The sequence below is a fragment of the Nothobranchius furzeri genome, chromosome 5 (assembly GCF_043380555.1).
Source record: "Nothobranchius furzeri strain GRZ-AD chromosome 5, NfurGRZ-RIMD1, whole genome shotgun sequence".
Taxonomy (NCBI): Eukaryota; Metazoa; Chordata; class Actinopteri; order Cyprinodontiformes; family Nothobranchiidae; genus Nothobranchius; species Nothobranchius furzeri.
Window position 1 is genome coordinate 50,039,028 of NC_091745.1, and position 22,385 is coordinate 50,061,412.

Genomic DNA, 22,385 nt, shown 5'->3' on the forward strand with positions numbered 1-22,385 from the left:
GGAGGCCTGGGGATGGACTGTCCAATCTCGGGGGCAGAAGTTGCTGAGGTAGTCAAACAACTACACAGCGGCGGAGCCCCGGGGGCGGATGAGGTTTGTCCTGGGTATCTCAAGGCTATGGATGTTGTAGGGCTGTCATGGTTGACACGTCTCTACAACATTGCGTGGTCATCGGGGGCAGTTCCTAGGGAGTGGCAGACCGGGGTGGTGGTCCCCATCTTTAAGAAGGGTGACCTGAGGGTGTGTTCCAACTATAGGGGGATCACACTCCTCAGCCTCCCTGGAAAGGTCTACGCCAAGGTACTGGAGAGGAGGGTCCGATCGATAGTTGAATCTCAGATAGAGGAGGAGCAATGTGGTTTTCGTCCTGGCCGTGGAACTGTGGACCAGCTCTATACCCTTGCAAGGGTGATGGAGGGGGCATGGGAGTTTGCCCAACCAATCCACATGTGCTTTGTGGATTTGGAGAAGGCTTATGACCGTGTCCCCAGGGGCACCCTGTGGGGGACGCTCCAGGAGTATGGGGTGGGTGGCTTTCTGTTAAGGGCCATTCAGTCCCTTTACCAGAGGAGCGTGAGTTTGGTCCGCATAGCCGGTAGTAAGTCGGACCTGTTCCCAGTGAGGGTTGGACTCCGCCAGGGCTGCCCTTTGTCACCGGTTCTGTTCATCACTTTTATGGACAGAATTTCTAGACGCAGCCGTGGTGTGGAGTGTGTCGAGTTTGGTGGCAGGAGAATCTCGTCTCTGCTTTTTGCGGATGATGTGGTCCTCCTAGCTTCATCCAGCTCTGACATTCAGCTCTTGCTGGGTAGGTTCGCGGCCGAATGTGAAGCGGCTGGGATGAGGATCAGCACCTCCAAATCTGAGACCATGGTTCTCGACCGGAAAAGGGTGGCTTGCCACCTCCGGGTCGGGGGAGAGGTCCTACCTCAAGTGGAGGAGTTCAAGTATCTCGGGGTCTTGTTCACGAGTGAGGGTAGGAGGGATCGGGAGATCGACAGGCGGATTGGTTCGGCGTCTGCAGTGATGCGGACGCTGAGCCGATCTGTCGTGGGGAAGAGGGAGCTGAGCCAGAAAGCCAGGCTCTCGATTTACCGGTCGATCTACGTCCCAATCCTCACCTATGGTCATGAGCTTTGGGTAATGACCGAAAGAACGAGATCGCGGATACAAGCGGCCGAAATGAGTTTCCTCCGTAGGGTGGACGGGCTCAGCCTTAGAGATAGGGTGAGGAGCTCGGACATTCGGGAGGGACTCGGAGTAGAACCGCTGCTCCTCCGGATCGAAAGGAGCCAGTTGAGGTGGTTTGGGCATCTGGTCAGGATGCCTCCTGGACGCCTCCCCGGGGAGGTGTTTCGGGCATGTCCTGCCGGCAGAAGGCCCCCGGGTCGACCCAGGACACGTTGGAGAGGTTACATCTCCAATCTGGTCCGGGAACGCCTTGGGGTCCTGCCGGAGGAGCTGGTGGACAAGGCCGGGGAGAGGACGGCCTGGAGCTCCCTAATTGGGATGCTGCCCCCGCGACCCGGACCCGGATAAGCGGAGGAAGACGAAGACGAAGACTACAGAGAAACTAATGGTCTGCACAGAAAATTTACTCCATTTAGTGGGTTTGGGCTTCAAACAAATGGAGTTTAAAGGCCCAATGTGTGATATTTCATCTTATAAGTTATCAAATTTCTTGTATCACATTCTCAAATTTGTTTTTTTAATGATAATTCAAACAAGCATTTATTCTAAGCATTATTATTAGCTTTATATTTTAATATTTTAGACAAAAGAAGCAGACCGGTGCTCCATATGGCATGCGCCATCTTAAAATACAGTGACCTTTTAGGGACATACAACATATTAAGCTTCGCATTTGATGTTTGCGTTTTTAAATGATGTAACCTCAAAGAAACAGCAGGGGGCAGAAGTGCGCCTTGTAAGCATGCAGTCTGACAAAGTAACTAAGAAGAAGAAGAAACTAGCCACTAGTGATGGGAATTTCGGCTCTTTTGAGAGAGCCGGTTCTTTTGGCTCAGCTCACCAAAAAGAGCCGGCTCTTTCGGCTCCCAAGTGGCTCCTCAGATTTTCTGTTGCGTAGAGTACATTTATAACCAAAATAATGCAAAACTATATGTATAATAATTTACTAATATAAAAAAATGCAATATATCAAACATTTATCATTTCTATGGATTTAATAACTGAACACTATAAGAAATCTCCACTTTACGACTGCTGGCGCTCATTTCCTCACCGTCTTCGTCGGACTCTCCTCTCTCGCTCTCCTTTTTCCTCCTCCTCATTCCCTCTCGTCTCCCTCCACCCACATGTGCTCTGCTGTGTTTCTGAGTCTGATCCACCCCTACTGCTCTGTGTTTGGACAGTCTGGACACGCAGTTACACATGTTGACCAATCGCCTGTAGCTTTCACCAAAGCAAGAGGGGAGGGGGGGAGGGGAGGGGACGGCTCCCAATGACGAGCCGGCTCCCGTCGTTCACTTCAAAGAGCCGGCTCTTAGAGCCGGTTCGTTCGCGACCGACACATCACTACTAGCCACACCGTACTTCTAGCGATGGAGGATCACACATATTCTACAAGCAAACTTGAGAAACGGGATAGTTTGTCTCATCCAAGTAAAAGAAAAAGGATTTTGAAAGCTCTTGAAAGCGCCGATCTTCTAGACTTTATTGCAGCTCTGCCTCTTCCTCTTGTGCGTGGGACGTTGCGGCTGGTTTGAGCAAATTCGGCTCCTTCATCTTGGGATGCTTGCCCTGCTTCTGTCGCATGTCTAACACCTCTGCCTCTCTGTGCGCTGGCACACGTCTGTCCTCTCCCTCTTCCTCTCCCTCGCCCTCTTCCTCTCCCTCGTCCTCTGTCTGTCTCCACTGATGAACCATCGGATGATATCTGACTCTGTTTACAGAGAGAAAACAATTACAGACTACACTACCTTGTATATTTCCAAAATGGCAAATAGAAATATAACATTTCTCAAATAAAATGAACAAAATATTGTCATTTTCTGTAGTCAGAAGTCATCACTAACTAGCTGCCGTTTGCTATTAGCCAACATAACTGACATAAAAAAGTTTTTCTTATTCAAAACCTATTTAGATTAAATTAATAAAATAAGTTAGATGAAAACAACTAACCTGTTCGCTGACTTGAAAGATGGAATTAGATGATGACATGCTGCCGTTTACAGCAACACGATTTTGTATTGTATTTGTTATATTTGTTAATAAAGTTTTAAATAATGATAAAAAAAAAACCTTTTTGATCCTCGGGGGCTCCAATAGCTGCAATACCGACTCTAAACTGCGTGGTGCTAAAGAGTCGGATCTTTTTACTATGATTTCTGTGAATTTCACACACGGGGCCTTTAAATATGTCTGGGTCTTGTTCACGAGTAGTGAGGGAAAGATGGAGTGTGACATCGACAGGTGGATTGGTGCTGCATCTGCTGTGATGTGGGCGTTGTACCGATCTGTCGTGGTGAAGAGAGAGCTGATCCAGAAGGCGAAGCTCTCGATTTCTATCTACGTTCCTACCCTCACCTATGGTCACGAGCCTCGGGTAGTGACTAAAAGAACGAGATCGCAGATACAAGCGGCTGAAATTAGTTTTCTCTGCAGGGTGGCTGGGTTCTCCCTTAGAGATAGGGTGAGAAGCTCGGTCATCCGGAAGGGGCTCTGAGTAGACCCGCTGCTCCTCCACGTTGAGAGGAGCCAGTTGAGGTGGCTCGGGCATCTAATTAGGATGTCTCCTGGACGCCTCCCTGGTGAGGTTTTCCGGGCAAGCCCAACTGGGAGGAGACATAAAAGTAGACCCAGGACACGCTGGAGAGACTATGTCTCTCAGCTGGCCAGGGAACGCTTTGGGATTCCCCCGGAGGAGCTGGCCCAAGTGGCTGGGGAGAGGGAAGTCTGGATAAATGGATGGATGGATACTTGGGTAGTAAAACCACAGGAAGAAATATAAACAAAGCTGTTTAAAATGCTTCTTTATATATGGAGTTACCATGGCTGCAGACTTCTGTTTACCTGTTAAAGGTGGGCATATCATCCATTTGTCTGGTAGGTGGCAGATTCAGCAATGGAACAGTAATGGAGTTTAAGGAAGTCGTCACCAAGGGGTTTCCTTATACACTTGTATTTAGGGGCAATGAGGTTTGGTGGTGTAAACCCCCTAAAACTGTTCAGAAGGAATCTAACGGAAGATGGGGCAGCATGCCAAACCAACAAGTCTCAAAGGCACCTCCCCAACTCATCTTGAGGCAATGCATCAATCAGGACTTCCACATCAGTGGCAAATACACTCAGCAGCCATAAAACTCCCCAGATCAAGCAGCACGCCGAGCCAAAACCAGAAAGGCTCTCCTTCGTAAACCAAGCCCATCATTGTCTCATAAAAAATAAAGAGGCGCTAGGAATGTTGTCCTCCACTTTAACCTCTGTTCTGCAGGTTCCTGTTGGCTCGTTGCACCTTCAACATCTGGGGCAACAAACAGGCAGCAGCCGTTTTCACATTAATATGGGATGTTTCCCGTTTCTGTAACTGCTACAACAACTCACAGAAACAGTCAGTTCTGCTCAGTAACAACTAGGGATGCACCAAAATGAAAATTATTGGCTGAAAATCAAAACACCAAAATAAATGATGTCAACAATTAGAACCATAGCATTAGAAGGACTGTAAAATTAACCCTTTCATCGTCAAAGCTGCAATGTTGCATTTAACATGCCACATCTGCCTATATAATCCCACATGAAGTCATTACTTTACACCAGAAGATAGTGGAGTTGTGTAACTTCAATCTGAGCAACACTTTTGGATGTTTCTATTGAAATTATAAAGTTTATAGAGTTTGAAAATTTTCCCGTTAGGAGACTCCTGACTGAGGAGAGGAGATGATAACAAAACCTAGCCTGGCCTGCCAGACTCTTCCTGTTTAATTCTGCACAGAGAACGGGTCTGGGAACTCTCTTACTCAAAAACCCCCGCCCCCAGAGAATTCTAACCGAGCCAATCAGCGCTGAGTAGCGTACGTCACACACCATAATGCCGAGTTTCTCATAAACATGGCGACTGAAGCGGAGTTCGCTGTGGCTCTTTCCTTTGTTCTAAATGACTTGAATGTCTTTAAAACAACAAGTAGAAGCACTAAAAGCCTTTCTTCTACAGCTAAAAAACTACAGCGGTACAGTCAGCAGTTCCATCTTTTTTCTGATTGGTTACTTTTGAGCTGGCTAGTCCCGCCCCTCATGTGACTCTCTGCCTGTGAGTTAGCAGACTCTCTCTCTGTGCAGAACTAACCAGAAGACGAGTCTGGCAGGCCAGACTAGTAAAACAGCGTTACTAAAGAGGAAAAAACTACTTTTGAATTCTGTACAAATGAATGATTTTTATGCAGCAAAGAGCAAGTTGCCACATGAGAGATGAAACAAAATCGTGGTTCGCCGGACGGCCTCTTTTGCTGACTGTAGTGTTTCGGCCGAAAACCGAAAATGCTCTTTTGGGTCCTTTTTGGCTGAAACATTTTGGTGCATCCCCAATAAAAATTAAGCCAAAGGTCTTTGATAGCTTTTCTAAGGAAGACTTATTTTATACAATATGCTCAGTATCTTACACCTAAGCAGAACTGGAAGCCTCTGACGGATCTCACACAACAAGAGCTCCCGGACACTCCCGGAGAACATCTAATAAGTTACGCAAGTGGTGAATCCAGAAGGGTTCCAGCGTAACTCACGACGATTCACAAAAAACAAAGCCATTTTAACTTGTGTTTGACTCTTTTGAACTGAACAGGAAACTAAATAAACATCTTTCACACTCATAAGTCAGAGGAAACTTTTAAGATCTGCACCAATTCTAACGAGGCCACAATAACATAGCACAAAAGAAATGTTTTGTTTGTAAATGGGCTCCGGTTTGCTAAATGAAAGTTTAACATTATCATGCTCACTGCACTACAATACTTATTACAGCTTATTTTAGGCAATTACACTGTCAGCGGGAGCTGTAATCTCCCACTGCTGCTAAACGCGTACATTTCCACTTCTGCTGGAAACTAATTGTGAGCTGCTCTTGGTGCGTTGCAGATGGGCCTGTTGGCCAGTCTGAATATCCCTAATACTACCCAGTTCCTCTCGGGGGAATCGAGAACATTCAAAAGGTCCAAATAATTCCGGTCAAATTACGCAGCCCTTAATGAACTTCAAAAGCTGTGCGGATGTTTTTACAGGCCAGAACCTGGGCTGTAACTGTAATTATGAAAACAAACCATATTAATTATATCATTTATCATTTCCACACGTTGGCCGTGCAAGGCACACCACAAGGTTCCTGTCTCTTCTGGACAGAGGAAACGCCAGAGATCTACTAAACAGAATGTAAGACTTTCCATACGCACAACGTCTTTTGGGCTGTCACACAAGTCGCATGAGAGCTTCAGGGTGAAATGTCCTGGTCCATCTGCTGGATGAACCGATGCCTCCATCAAGTCAAATTCTGATTTTGATTCAATGTATATCAACTTAAGGTTCAGAGGTCCAGGCGTCCTGTTGGGCTAACTGGCGCTTGTTTTTATTTACACCTACAAGAGAACAAAGGAAGTCCTCCTTCTGCCTCCTGAACTGGGGAGAAGAGTAGTGCTTCATTTAAATACCACATGTTAGAAAGGCTTCTCATGTAAGCCTGGCTTTACTCCAAATGATGTCTCTTGGGTGTACATACCACTGAATAATTTGTCCAAATGTCATTTGCAATTCCCAAAAATCTCTCTTCACTGGAAGCTTTTGAGAAAACATCTGTAACAAATAGTTGTTTAGAGACTATGGCAGTGTGGGTACATGGCCTGAGGCTGTGTACGAAGCATAAAAAACACATTTAAATTTCCACTCAAGTGGAAACCTGATCGCATGAGCAGTAGCCACCTGCATGCTATGATATTTACTATTAGTTCTGGGCAGCGCAAGCTCATGTGTTACAAATCTTTCTGCTGCAGTCAGTATAATTAGCTGTAATTGACTTCCCTGGAAATGTGTTTCTTCTGGGACATCTGGCCTTGAGACTTCAGCTTTCCCATATAAGGGCCAGAGCTCTGTTACACAAGCTGCATGGGTGGCAAACATAGAAGTTAGTTTCTATGCAAAACTAAGCATTTCTATTCTAACACTATAAAACTAAACCGATGACTACTTGTTAGCCTCATAAACAGAAAATTCACCCTAACCCTTCCCCTGTGAGAAGTGAATCACAGGAGGACTCTCTCCAGGAAAAGAGTATCATCTCATACCTGCAGCCTGATAGGGTGAGTTTAAGATAGGACATCCCCTCCTCAAAGATCAGCATTTTACTGATCATCATGCAACTAACGTGCATTAAAAGGGAGAGCTAAAGCTGACACAACATTACAGCAGTAAAAAAAATGAGCACATATTTTAAATCATTTTGGAAATATTATGCAGCCCTAACAGTGATGTGGTAAAATAGCACAACCTTTAACTTTATCATTCTTAGGGGAACGGCAGCATTTCTTACCGTTACAACAGAGCAATCCTAAAATAAATGTGAAAATAAGCCGCTACATATCAGATACGACCCAGTCACCAGCACAGTGCTGTCATCGTTCCAATGATGCTTTATAGTCCAATCAACAGCACGCCATCATGTTTTAAAGGTAAAGTCCCATTAGTCGTCACACACTGGTGAACCTTGTCCCCTGTATGTGGCCCATCCCTGTGAGGAGTGGTGGGCTGCAGCTGTGGCTGCGTTCAGGAACTTTGGTGGTTGAAGACCCCAGACTAGTGTTGTCAAAAAAAAATCGATGCCTAGATATAAATCGATGCTAAAAGTGGTATCTAAATTAGATATTCCATCCCTGTGGTATCGATATTATGGACTATTATACAGCCTTCGTTAAGTACACCGACACGCACGACAGCCAGATGCCGTAAAGCAGCCTCCGCCTCCCAGACAAACAGAAGAAGAAGACGTCGCATGGCTACATTGCAATTTCCCACGCGAGTTGTCTCCGATCCAAGTTTTGTCTGCCAAATAAATAAACAAAAACATAAACAGTGAATTTGGGAGGCGCTTCACAGCCCAACTTAATTAGCATACGAAGTCCGACACGTAGTTGTATATTCACGCTTATGTGCTTAAAAGAAAACTCCTGTTTATTGCAACCCGGACTTAATTTCTAGCATGCAGTACGTTTGTTTACTCACGCTGACAACTTTGGTGCTACTTGGATTCCCCGGGGTATTTACCGTAGATCCATCGGCGAATCGCCGTCAGTGTATATCCATATAACGGGTGCGGACGGGCACCCATGGTTCAGCCTCGAAATAAGACATTATCTGCACCAAAACGTCTTCATGTCGAAAGGTTTTGTTAGGAATCATTAACGTGATTCCCCTGTTCGTTTGGAGCGGGTCTGGGATTTCTAGGCGTAAACAGACTAGCTGCGGCTTATTAACCGGCGCTTTTAATGACGTCACTGCCGTGCGCCAATCTGTTTTTATTAAGATTACCGGTAGATGTACCTTTGTCCTACTTTGGAGAAATTCGTTTTCTCCCTTTATTGACCAACAGAGTTGTTCAAAAGTACAGAACAAAACATATGGCATTACATCTTATGACAAAAATGCACCTTAAACAGAGTTTAAGCAGCAAAACATCACTCTGCAAATAGTGTATATATAGTGAGACAATTCATGATTTAAAGTGTTAACTTTCGCCAGTTTTTGTATGCACGTTTTAAAAAATGCTGACACTTGAAAGGTTTAAGCACTTAATACACTTAATTCTTAACATTTAATTTTTGCAATATAAATCGAGGAATGTTATTTTTCGAATAAACTTGTTCAATAAATTGGTGTTTTTAAATAGTATCGAAATCGAGCATCGAGTTATTTTTCAAGTATCGAATCAAGTTTGAAATTTTAGTATTGTGACAACCCTACCCCAGACTGACCCCTTATAGCTGAGTGTCAAAGCAGAGAGGTGTTGTCTTTGGTAGGACCTCCCAGTCCCACTCTAACACTAAGCCACTGAGCTGGTTTAACAAGAATCCCTCATCAACACTGGTTCATTCCTTGTTTTATGTCTTTAAATCAAAAATAAATCAAAGGTTGTTGTTTAAAGTTGAAGTTACAGAGAAACTCTTCATATTTAAGATACGTTTCATTTCTAAAAGAGCTTTGGAACGAGGGAACGCTGGTTATTATTACTGCTCATTGTTTTACTGAGTGTGAGCTTTCAGAATAAAATCAGAACAAGTGCTGCTCTGCTGTGTCATGGCTATGTTCTCCATAAAGACTCAGGTGTGTCACGGTTAGGCTCTCCATAAAGACTCAGCTGTGTCATGGCTGGGTTCTCCATAAAGGCTCAGCTGTGTCATGGTTATGTTCTCCATAAAGACTCAGCTGTGTCATGGTTGGGTTCTCCATAAAGACTCAGCTGTGTCATGGTTGGGTTCTCCATAAAGACTCAGCTGTGTCATGGTTGGGTTCTCCATAAAGACTCAGCTGTGTCATGGTTGGGTTCTCCATAAAGGCTCAGCTGTGTCATGGTTGGGTTCTCCATAAAGGCTCAGCTGTGTCATGGTTGGGTTCTCCATAAAGACTCAGCTGTGTCATGGTTGGGTTCTCCATAAAGACTCAGCTGTGTCATGGTTGGGTTCTCCATAAAGGCTCAGCTGTGTCATGGTTGGGTTCTCCATAAAGACCCAGCTGTGTCATGGTTGGGTTCTCCATAAAGACTCAGCTGTGTCATGGTTGGGTTCTCCATAAAGACTCAGCTGTGTCATGGTTGGGTTCTCCATAAAGACTCAGCTGTGTCATGGTTGGGTTCTCCATAAAGGCTCAGCTGTGTCATGGTTGGGTTCTCCATAAAGACTCAGCTGTGTCATGGTTAGGTTCTCCATAAAGACTCAGCTGTGTCATGGTTGGGTTCTCCATAAAGACTCAGCTGTGTCATGGTTGGGTTCTCCATAAAGGCTCAGCTGTGTCATGGTTGGGTTCTCCATAAAGACTCAGCTGTGTCATGGTTGGGTTCTCCATAAAGGCTCAGCTGTGTTTAACATCGGTCCTAGCAGGAGTTTTCTGTCTGGCCTCAGTCGTTGCAGCTTTGGCTTTAAGGATTAGAATAGTTATGGAACGCTTTTGAAAAGGTCATAAACTAGATAAAAGGTGTCTAGGGAACACAGAGGAAGGTTGATGGGAACATTTTACAGACAGCCTTCTCTTGGCCCAACAGCACACTAACCTGGGATCCATCTCTGAGCTTCAGGATGCACTCCATGGTGTTGATGGTGATCACAACCGGCTCCGAGCCCAGCTTGGTCCAGGGGACGTGGATCCGTAACTCGTGGATGTGACCACTCATGAATGTGAAGGGCAGCTTCAACTCCTGACACATAAAGAGGTCATCAACAAAAAATGCTCAGTGCTTAGATCAGAGTTAGAAACGTAGTCTGTGGATAAGCCTGGTGCAAGGTCACCCGAGGCTACTTATCCCAAACAGAACATCTGATGTGCAGACGGAGTTATTTTATTTACTTCAGTCTCGATGCTGTCTCTCTCACACACACACACACACACACAAACACACACACACACACACGGTTCACTCCTTAACGTTTGTGTCACTAAAGTGACTTTTCGTATGCTTGAACCATCCTTGTTCAGCTCGAGTCCATGTGAGGAGACATTTAGATGAGCACGGAGTGATGAAGAAACAATAACTAAAGCCTTTTGTCAAAGATTAGTGAGTTTGCTTGTGTTAGACAGAACTAATCCACACAATTAAGCACAAGTAACAATATAAATGTAGGTTACCCTAACCCTTTTATCTAAAGCAGTTTCATCCTTGAGCAGGTTCAGGCATCAGATTGTAAATAATCTATCAGATTAAGAACACAGTAACTGGTCTACTGCTGGCTTCATTATGTTGACAACAGAAACGTGTGTGTGGAACATCCTGCTAGAAGAACTGGTGACGTGGACGAGGCGTGACCATGCACCACTGCAGCACAGGTACGACGCCTCTTTGGGCGTGTTCTGCAGCCGCTAAGCCTGGACACATTTTACACACTGAGCAAACTGAGTGCTGCTTACAAACATGTGAGCTCATCCATCCGACAGTTCCTCTGTGTTCGTGCAGGTCTGTCTTCAGGTTCCCAGTTCGGTGAAACTAACTGGAAACTCTGGGCGGCTGTTCGGCGTCATCATCAGTTTAGGGCTGCCACGATTCGTCGACTCGTCACATCCATGTAGAACAACAAATTAGTCGACTATTTAATAGTCAACGTGTCGTTTTATAAAAAAATATTTCTCGCCCGCTGCGGCATGTTTGGCAGTTGCTTCCCGCCTCTCTGCTCAACCCACATGCAGTAGTCGCCATCCGGGTCAGCCGTCACTTCAGCTCCGAGGCGCATGCGCAGTAGTGGCCATTCAGATCAGCCTTCATCACCGGAGAATGAGAACATGGCGAGTTGACAACGTAACTCAAAAGTTTGGGAGTGTTATACAAAGACAAAAGAAAGACCTGTAGAGTGAAACGCTCCTTTCACGGGAGCACATCGGCGATGCACGAGCACCTTCAGAGGAAGCACGTCATGGTGGAAAACAAAGAGTCGCCTCGGTAAGTTTACCTCCATTAGCTGCTAACATAGCTGTAGCAACTCCAGTAGCAGTGCTGATTTGATCACCTTTAGACCACGTTCGTATTTTTGCTCTAATTACAAACACTAGTGATTGATTTCATCCCGCTACGTTAGTGTTAATAACAGTGCTCCTCTCCAGTGGACCAGTTTGTTACGTGCACACCTCAGCAAGCTAGCGTCCTGACCGAGGCCGTTGTGAGCATGTTGGTCACCAGACTCCTGTCCATGGTCGGTATCAAGCTTTCAGAGATGATCAAGCAGCTCAACCCAGGTTACCATGACAACCACCTACCAGGCTGATGGAAAAGTAATATGAAGCAACTTTTATGGTGTGTGTGTGTGTGTGTGTGTGTGTGTGTGTGTGTGTCTGTGTGTCTGTGTGTCTGTGTGTGTGTGTGTGTGTGTGTGTTTCTCTCTGGACACAAATAAAATAAACAGAATATAAAACATTTTATAATGAAATAAAAAGTTTGCTGACTGAAACTAATATATTTTAAAGCATAAAACATTTTCTTTGTGTTAAATCTTAACCTACTTTATTAGATATAACAGAATTATTAATCTGGTAAATAAACTAACTTTAATATCTGTTATCTTTACGGTACAGCAGACCCACAGAGCTGTCCATGGTCCCTGACTGCTGACGTGTGGGTTCATTTTTCTGCATTTTCCTGAGTTAAGATTGGAAGATGAAGCTCTTCAACCTTGCCACCATGCCTCTGGTGAACACAAGTCATTTTTGGTTTTAGGCGCCTACCTCCATCTGACCGTAGCATTTATATTAAAATAATCTATTAAAATAGTTGTTTGTGGCAGCCCTACATCAGTGAAGCTTATAGACTCTACCATGACCCTCTCATTCCACGGAAATAGCATTAGCTGATCTGCCTGTAGTTACACTTTAATAGCAAACTCTGGACTGTTTCTGCTTCTGTGTCTTTGCTGGTTTCTCCGTTTTCCTCCACAGCACTTTTTATGAAATACATTAAGAACAAGATGCAGTTTCTAGTATTATAGACTACTTCTTATTGGCTGCCACCAAAAGACCAGCTATAATGTTTTTGCCAGTGTCTGTACCTTTGCCTGTAGTGTAAGCAAATGATCTCACGACCAGCTGGACCAGTTTTAGCAAAGCTCTCGGAAGGATATCTGCACGTGTACATTTACAAGTGATTAACTTTTTGAGACAACTCTAGTCAAGATGGCTGCCACCGCTAACAGACCCTTCCACACACTAAAAGCATTTCATTTAAACTTTGCCATGAACTCAACCATGTCTGGTAGCTAAACAGCTAATGAACCACTGGATAAAAGTCATTTTTTTAATCTAAAACAGATTCTTTTTAGAGTTGCCATAAACGCCAGCTGCTCTTAGAAAACACCAAAATGTCATTTTGCAGGACTATTATTACTTGTAACCCAATCACATCCTCCAGACTGTACATGGAGAATCTAGATGATCATAATAACCCTTAGTCTGATCTAAAAGAACATATCAGCAAACTACATGTTATATCCAACATAGCGTACCTGTTCCAGTACATCCAGTTTCAGGTCCAGCTTGCTGAGCACCACATCCCCTCCCCAGAGAGAGAGCTGCAAGTCAGAGGGCTTCAGGTTCTTGATGTACTTGTTCACATAGCTCATCAGGAGCGGTGTGACGTAAGACTCCAGCATCTTTTCACGGTTAGTAACACAAGCCAGACACTGGAAAGGAAAGAAAAGGCTATTTAAGCTGATAACATTGTTACGGGGACAGTTATTTGATACAATCAGAAAGCTAATTAGGAATGTCGAAGCACAAAGAACATGGATAATAGTTATAAATATTACAGCTGAACTCATTTCAAGTGTGTCACGTCTGCAGCAGCTCTACTGTCAACACTGGGACTGGTGCAGAGTCGGTTATAATTACAGGTGTGGGAACACACCTGTGCGTCTTTCTGCTATGACAAATCACACCTAAACTATCACATTCAAGTGTGGAGTCAAGCTAAAGCTAAATGGAACCGAAGGTGCCTTAAATGCTACCAGATCGTGCAGTCTGTTTGAGAAACCAGAACAGCGTAGTCTATTAAAACAATAGTTATGTCACCATATGTTTCAAGTCACTTTGACTGGAATTAACATTAATGCTAGCGGTTGTACACTAGTTAACTAAATGTCTGGTTGCTAGCTAGCTAACTACTGGCATAACCATGGACTAGGAGGAGATAATCATATCAGCGACATAATTTACAGATAAACATGGAGGTCATAAAGCTGTATCTAAGTGTAGTAACACATTACTTTCAGAAAAATAGCTAAAGAGAGAGAAAGAGGCTGGCTTTAGCTAACTGTCAGTAAAGCTACAAACACCACCTAGCATAAGAAGCTAGGCTACGGATCGAAATCTCCGTCCTAAAGTTGAACTCCTGGTAGTAAAAGGGAAAAAACACATTACTTACTCGATTCCCGTTTCTATCCTGTTTCTTGGACTTGACGTTTAAAAACGATTTTATCTAGTTAGCCGCATCTCAGAACGTCATCAGCAAAGACCATCACGGCTTCCGTATTAACACTGTTGCATTTGGGACCGTAGGAAAAATGAACTTCACAAGTCAGCCCGCTGAGTTGAGCTGTGTCGGGAATGCACCATCGACTTATACACCGAAAAGAATCGCTGCATTCACACACACACATATGTATGTATATATATATGTGTATATATATGTGTATATATATATATATATATATATATATATATATATATATATATATATATATATATATATATATATATATATATATATATATATATATTCAAACTGCCTTTTTGAGACCTTCATGCTGTCTGCTTTGACTCTGTTGGTTAGAAGATTTTATGAAACTAGTCGTAATAAAAGACGTTTCCTATTCTTGCATGGATAAAGGTGTGTAATGATTTAAATTACATGTTATTTAAAATGTGTTGCACAAAAGACTAGTCTATTTATGTTAATTTTATAAGATCCGGATGTAAACACTACAAATGATAATAATAATAATGAATATTTTAAAACGGTCTATCCGCTGTGTAAATAGTGTTTAATAGGAGGGCTTACTGGAGTTTTCCAGATAACTTCAAAGGGATATTGTGAGAAGAAAAAGGCCTATTGGGAATTAGTTTTATGACATGAACAATGAACTCTGAAGGGAAAACAAAAGAAGGAAAGCATATCCTTCATGGGTCTTTTTTCCTTTCAGGATCACTGAAAACCTTCTTATTATTAAGTAGTCCAATGCATTATCTCACATCCACTTGAACAAGTGGCGTCAGATCAGTTTCCTGGAAGACTTTAGATCCAGTCATGTCTTTGATATTTAGACAATAATGGTCTGGATTCAGAAAGCGTACTGTAGTTATTGGACAATGTGGAATGAAATAATCAAAATGAAAGCTGTTGATGCCATAACCCCAGCTTCTTCACCCTGTGTCTCTTTTAATGAAAGGAGTCAACAAGCAGGTCCTATAAAGAAATGGAGCTTGTTAGTTAGATAAGGACACAGTCTACATACAGGCCACGGCTCATGTTCACTCCTGGCCCAAACCATCTGGGCCTGTGTGAGTCTGTGGCTTCTGACAGCAGCTGGGTCACCGTGGTATGCAGGAGAGACAGCGTCAAGGTCAGGATAACTGTTACTATTATTGTTATTATTATTATTGTTCTTGTTATTACTGTAATTGTTATTATTATTATTATTGTTATAATTACTATTGTTATTATATTAATATTATTGTTATTTTTACTATTATTGTTATTATTATTATTACTATTGTTATTATTATCATTATTACAATTGTTATTATTATTATTATAATTACTATTATTATTATTACAATTATTATTATTATTATTATTATTATTATTATTATTAACACAAACTTTCACTGAATCCGCAGAAAAAGAAAAGAAAAAATGTTCCTGTTGTTTTGTTGAAATCTTAATGATCCCCAACAACAACTTAGAATTTCTCTGCCTAACCAACCCGAAAGTCTGCATCAACTCTCCACATGTAGCTGCTAATAAATCACTAATGAGACGGATTGATACACGTCTTAACGTGTGTTTCTTGTTGTTTTTATACCAGAGTTAGAGCCAAAAACTCAGAACCTGTTCTTAGGAAATAGTCTTGTTGAACGGATAGATGAAACAAAAAATATAAATACTTATTATTATTATTATTATTATTATTATTATTATTATTATTATCTGACTCGCTCTCCTCCTTTAAATCTAGACTCAAAACCCACCTGTTTCAGACTGCATACTGCTAGTGTCACCTTTTCCATCTTCTAGTTTGTGTTTTTAGGCTTCTGTGTGTGATTTTTGCTGTTTTTAACTTGGTTTCTTTGTTGTTATTTTATTGTTGTAAAATGTCCTTGTGTCCCTTGAAAGGCACTTTTAAATAAAATGCGTTATTATTATTATTATTATCATGATTATTATTATTATTATTATTATTATTATTATTATTATTATTATTATTTATAATTATTATTAATTTATTTATAGATTATTATAATTATAATTATTATTATCATGTCAGTATAATATCGTTTAACATCGTGTGGTTAGATGTTTCAAGTGTTGGTATACTTGTGTTATATTATGTTCGTTCAAAAATATCATTTCATTTATCACTTAAATTCAGTACTTGTGATTGTGTGTGTGTGTGTGTGTGTGTGTGTGTGTGTGTGTGTGTGTGTGTGTGTGTGTGTGTGTGTGTGTGTGTGTGTGTGTGTGTGTGTGTGTGTGTAAATCCATCTCTACATAAAAGAACGGAACTTGCTGATGTTCCGCGCGCAGCATTTTAAAGTATTTTGTGTTTGTGACGTCACATGCCTCGGACCTTGTTGATAGCCGATAAATAATTTTTTGAGATAACCACCAGTATCAGGTAGAACCAGCGAGTCTTATAAAATATGTTTAAATTTCCACTAAAACCAGTGGAGCAGAACGGGCCTGGAGGCCAAGCGCAGAGATGAGATGGGTCTCAGCAACAACAACAACAACAACAGGACGGTGTGGTGGTCTGAGGGGCCTAACCCTGCTTCAGACCATCCAGAAAGCAAATCAGCTTTTAGTTTTAAACCATTTTAAATGATTTGGGGAAAGAGCACCAGAACAGCTCAGGAGATAACGCTTTGGTTCGAGGTGAGGCAGGTGTGTCTGATCATAATAACCAGGTGTGTGTGACGGAGGCGATGACGTGGACTTTTTAGTGGAAAGTGCTTCTCCAGTAATGAGCGCTGATCAGATGGAGGTGTGAGACAGCCTTCTCCTCCAGGTCAGGGTTCCAGATGAGCTGGAATAAAAACGCACACCAGGACGACTCCATGTGTCGTGGAAATATTTATTTCTAAAATACAATTTAACATAAACTTATGACATTCTCCCCGCCCCATATTCATCACCTTCCAAATCACAGACCATCATAATAAAACTTTTTGTACATGATCTTCATATTTACAGGTGAGGATGAGGATGGACCTCCTCCTCCTCCTCGCTGCAGCGCAAACTAATCCCTCGGTAAAAATGTCCTGACGTAAACGTGTCCTCCTGAGGAAAGCAGTCTTTTTGGAGACTGATTTGTCCCACTGTCCGTGTCTCTGATTTATTTAGTAAGTGTCCGGGCTAGTGGTCCTGATGCGGGCTGTGCGTCAAACTGTGCCGTCGCAGGTCACAGTTGCGCCGAAACACCTTTCCGCAGCGGCCACAGCTGTAGGGCTTGATGTCTGTATGGGTGAGAAGGTGAGTTTTCAGGTTACTTCTTTGATTAAAGGTTCTTCCGCATGTGGGGCATTTGTGGGGAGACTCCTGTTTAGATTTAAAGCAAGCAAAGGATTATTCCTTCAGTTACAGAATCTCCATCACAACATCACACCTAACTAACACACGCTGGTGGTCCCCGTGCATGCAGCAGATACACCGTCAGCAGGTGTTTGAGCTCACGGTCACGTGGATTTTCTGGGCTTACCTGCATGTGTAAGGTTTTATGCACGGCTAGAGTTCGAGACTGACAGAAGCCTTTCCCACATTCTTGACATTTGAAGGGTTTTTCCTTGGAGTGGATGTATCTGTGGGTCAGAAATGACACGTCATCAGCGTGTGCACGTGCGCGGACGTCATACAGGTGCACGAGTGTAAAGCATGAACATGCGTGGTGCTTAGACCATGAACAGGACCACAGAATCAGGTGTTTACAGTAACATGGATACGGCACTGGGGGTGGGTCCTACCTGTGGTCTCTCAGGTGGTCCTGTCTTCGGAAGGCCTTGTGGCAGATGTCGCAGGTGTAGGGCCGCTCGTCCGTGTGGGTCCGTTCGTGAATCAGGAGGTTGTAGGACTTGGTGAAATGCCTCCCGCAAAACTTGCAAATAAATTCCTTTTTGGTTTTGGACGGGAGCCTGCCCCGCGTGGGCTTTCTGTCCGGGGACAGCTTGCTCAGCTCGGAGATGGTCCCCCCGAGTCCCGAGGCCAGCTTCGCCAGATCCGCAGCCTTTGGCGGGTCCTCCTGAGTGGCGGCGAGCGCCAGGTTGGCAAAGTCAAACCTGGGTCTGTCCTTGTGCAACAAGGGCATGCCGTGCGTCACGGAGGCTTGTTTCGGGTGGAAGAGCTGCGCGGCGGCTGTGAAAGGCAACGCCGGGAAGGGGATCCTGGGGTCCACCAGACCCTGGGCGGCCGCCGTGATCGTTGACCTCAGTCCTTGCATGTGCGGATAGCCAAGCGTCCAGTGGTTCATGTGCATGGTCTGCACCGCGCTGAGGCCGTACAGCCCCTGCAGCTGGTCGGCGGGGAAAGTGTTGACGGCTTGCAAGAAGGAGTAGTTGGTGAGCTGCAGGGCTGGGTGCAGGGGGATCGGAGCGTGCAGGGCTTTGCTCCCCATTTCGGCTCAGACCTCTGCAGAAAAGGCGCTGGAAACCCTGGAAGGCAGACAGAATCAGGCGATGAGATGAGGCGACATGACAAATTCTGGTTTCATGTGAAAGCACATATACTCTCATCAGCCTGATGGCACAGGGGAGGAAGTCTGGCCTGATTTAATGAGACCAGAGCACCAGTTGATAACACAAACCCGACTGCGCTTCGCTGCAATGTCAATTAAACAAATTAGTCTTCATATTAAAACGGCACGAAGGTGTTGGAGACGGTCACGAGACGCAGCAGCAGGACGTATTCATCACCGCAAACCACATATTAAAACACGAGAGCAGAAACATTTGAGTTGAAATAGAGCGGGTTTATTAATGGGGACAGTTTCATTAAGCTCTGCCTCCCGCGCGATTGCGTTTTCATGTAAAACTAGAAGCGAGCTGGGATGAACGGGGCAGCGTACGGGAACCGGCCTGGTTCCGTTATGATGGTTCCCAGTCTGAGGCAGGGGAATGCGCAAAGCTGCAGAAAAGGCGCAAAACCAGCGGAGCGACGGCGAGCAGATGATACAACAGTCAGAAATAACTTCTCTGTGTTTGATTAATTATTCAGGTCGCGGTTTAATAACTATTAATGTGCACAAGAGGAAAACGCTTTGCGCACACTTGGAGGAGTTGTGCAGAGCTCAGGTCGCGCGTGCACGGGAGCAGACGGGCTGCCGGGTACTTGTTGCAGTCAGATCATTAGTTTCGTTGCACGAATCCCTGGAATTGCTGGACTTTGCTTTCTCCGCAGTCACATGCGATGGAGTTAAATATAATGCCGCACAGGTGCAGCATAAATCAGCGGGGTGGGGGGTGCTGGGGGGCACTTGTTGCCCATAAGCGCAGCTGGTTTGTTCTCCTCTCACCTGGAGAACCTGGTAATGCCTTGCTCCAGAGCACAGACCAGGGATGTCGTGCACACTGGAGCAACGATTAGTGAGACGCTGACTCAGATCAGCCGAACCCTGAGAGTTCTCATCAGATCAAAGTGGTTCCTGACATGCACCCAGCCAAACACAGTCTTACCCAGTAAACAGCTGCCCAGGGTCCCGCGGTGACTCAGTAATCCACACTAACTACAGGCGTGACCAGTTCCAATAAAGCGCCGCTAAACGCGCTCCAGGATCCAAGTCCATCAGCCGGGCGCGGAGCCTCGCGCACGTGACGAGTTATGGAAAGTTGTGAGAAGAAGTTTGGAGGGGAGACAGCAGCAGCAGCGTGGGAGTCCCGTCCGGAGCTGGGGGTGGAAGTGTGCGGTTCTTCACTTTTTAGGGCTCCCGGAGTCCGGAGCGCACAGCCCGCCCCCGACACGCCTCCACCCCCTCTCCTCTATCATTAACTCCAATGTTCCCCTCTGTTTATTTGTGTTTGGATAGCAACTAGGCTCCAGACCCTAGTGGAGCAGCGCAGTCCAACCTGGCGTCTTCTGACACCTCTCACCCCGCACCGAGCGGGGGTGGGGGTGGGGGGGTGGGGGGGGGGGGGGAACGCTCTTTCAAACCTGCTTTTGGGCTTCAGATTTTTTTTCTACACGGAGTCAGAAACCCACTGCTTAATGTCCTCACTGTGGTTAGGATACAGAATCAGAATAAATAAAGAATCAAAACAAAGAATCAGAATAAAGAATCAGAACAAATAATCAGAATAAATAAAAAATCTGAATAATTAAGGAATCAAAATAAATAATCAGAATAATTCAAGAATCAGAATAAAGAATCAGAATAAATAAAGAATCAGAATAAACAGAATATCAGAATAAATAAAGAATCAGAATAAAGAATCAGAATAAACAAAATATCAGAATAAATAAAGAATCAAAATTAAAAAATCTGAATGAAGAATCAGAATAAATAAAGATTCAGAATAATTAAGAATCAAAATAAAAAATCTGAATAAAGAATCAGAATAAATAATCAGAATAAAGAATTGGACTTATTAAGAATCTAAATAAAAAAATCTGAATTAGAATCAGAACAAATAAAGAATCAGAATAATTAGCAATCAAAATAAAGAATCAGAATAAATAATGAATCGAAATAATCAAGAATCAGAATAAGGAATCAGAATAAATAAAGAATCAGAATAAAGAATCAGAATAAATAAAGAATCAGAATAAAGAATCAGAATAATTAAGAATCAGATTAAATAATCAGAATAATTAAGAATCAGATTAAAGAATTAGAATAAATAAAGAATCAGAATAAAGAATCAGAACAAGTAAAGAATCAAAATAAAGAATCTGAATAAATAAAGAATCAGAACAAATAAAGAATCAAAATAAAGAAACAGATTAAATAAGGAATCAAAATAATTTAGAATCAAAATAAAGAATCAGAATAAAAAATAATCTGAATAAAGAATCTGAATAATAAATCAGAATAAATACAGAATCAAAATAATTAAGAATCAGAAAAAAGAATCCGAATAAAAAAATTATCAAAATAATTAAGAATAAGAATAAAGAATCAGAATAAATAATGAATCAGAATAAAGAATCAGACAAACAATGTATCAGGATAAAGAAACAGAATAAATAAGAATCAGAATATTTAAAAGTAACGAAACATAATGAATAATCATCAGAGAATAAATAAATAATCCGAATAAATAAAAATCAGAATCTGTAAAAATAACCCATCACTTCTCTGTTCCATCCTTGGGGTGGTGGTGGGGTGGGGGTGTTGGGGTTGGTGGGGGGTGGGGGGTTGCTTTTCCCGTTTAGCAGAAAAATCATTTTGCTAAATTATGTGAAACACGAAAAAGATAAAAAAAAAACAGATTTATCTAAAATAGGAATTCATTTAAAAAACCCACATTATCTAAAGTAGGCCTAAAGAAAACCGATCAATTTTATTTGTCTGTTTAAATCAGTTATTTATAAGAAACAACAACAATATGAATCATTTGATTCATTCAGACTTTTAAGTTCGTGAAAACTGAATTTGGACCGTTTTTATTTTGATTTGAATATTTTGCTGCCATTTGGTGACGTCACATCCACTCCACGTGCATAAAACACTAATGTTATTATTTTAACGGAAATCAAACTACAGCACAAAACCGAGTTTAGAGAAATTCAAAAATGCACCAAATAAATACATTCAAACCGAAACTCTTCAGTATCCTCGTGACAAAAACTATAACGTGACTCATTTCCATTCGTTTTTTTTTTTTTTTTTTTTTTTAATATGTTGAATAATTTCAAATGAATAAAAAGTTCCAGCCGGGAGCGCGGTGCTGCTGCAGAGATTCGGTCTGTAGCGCCCCCTATTGAGCCACAGAGGAACTTCTGATCCCCCAGCGACACTCTGAAATGAACTTTATCATAAAAAGAACCGTTTCCCCCCAACGAGTCAGAACCAGTGGTTTAACCAACAGCAAGTGCAGTCGGCCTTAATAAGAGGTGTTTAGATCTTTAGCAGCGGGGTAAGATTAGGAGTAAATATAAATCAGAGGATTGTCTGATGAGCTGCTTTTCTCACAGCTGCAGAACGTCGTCTGCACACAACATGCTTGTGGTTTGGTTGGGTTTCGTATCACTCCGGCCTCCGTCTTCCCTGTCAGAACAGCGAACAGCTAAAGACAAATTAGAACCAAAATAAAACCCGTAAAATCAGCAGAGACCTGCTGCAGGCTCCAGAGCTGAACCACCTCTGGTCTCTGATTTGGAAACGTGCAGTAAACAGTTTAAGAAGACACGTCTTCAGAAGAATCAGACTAAATGTTGTGTTTTGTTTCCATCTGAGGTGAAATGCAGCCGGACCCGTGTCCTCTTGATTCAG

General features: G+C 43.0%; 2 protein-coding genes across 6 annotated transcripts in view; both read right to left on the reverse strand.

The window, feature by feature from the left end:
• The window catches only part of LOC107378864 (intermembrane lipid transfer protein VPS13B), a 462,085-nt gene extending 447,799 nt beyond the window's left edge, over positions 1-14,286 (reverse strand). For all 4 annotated transcript variants that reach the window (XM_015949323.3, XM_015949324.3, XM_070550848.1 and 1 more), the window contains exons 1-3: positions 14,111-14,286; positions 13,194-13,370; positions 10,265-10,408 (exon numbers count right to left, since the gene is read on the reverse strand). In XM_015949323.3, coding sequence (XP_015804809.3) covers positions 10,265-10,408; positions 13,194-13,340 — 291 coding nt within the window. In that variant the 5' untranslated portion in view covers positions 13,341-13,370; positions 14,111-14,286. The remainder of the gene's footprint in view (positions 1-10,264; positions 10,409-13,193; positions 13,371-14,110) is intronic.
• Positions 14,287-17,023: 2,737 nt separating this feature from the next.
• Positions 17,024-19,940, reverse strand: osr2 (odd-skipped related transciption factor 2). Of its 2 annotated transcripts, none has more exons than XM_015949321.3 (4): positions 19,630-19,940; positions 17,926-18,609; positions 17,664-17,763; positions 17,024-17,503 (listed from the first exon to the last, which is right to left on the reverse strand). In XM_015949321.3, exons 2-4 carry the CDS (start codon positions 18,570-18,572, stop codon positions 17,321-17,323), a joined length of 930 nt encoding a protein of 309 aa, XP_015804807.1. In that variant the 5' UTR covers positions 18,573-18,609; positions 19,630-19,940; the 3' UTR covers positions 17,024-17,320. The 2 variants fall into 2 exon arrangements, with proteins under 2 accessions (XP_015804807.1, XP_015804808.1); XM_015949322.3 differs by having other exon boundaries at positions 17,024-17,421; positions 19,630-19,933.
• Positions 19,941-22,385: the final 2,445 nt, after the last annotated feature.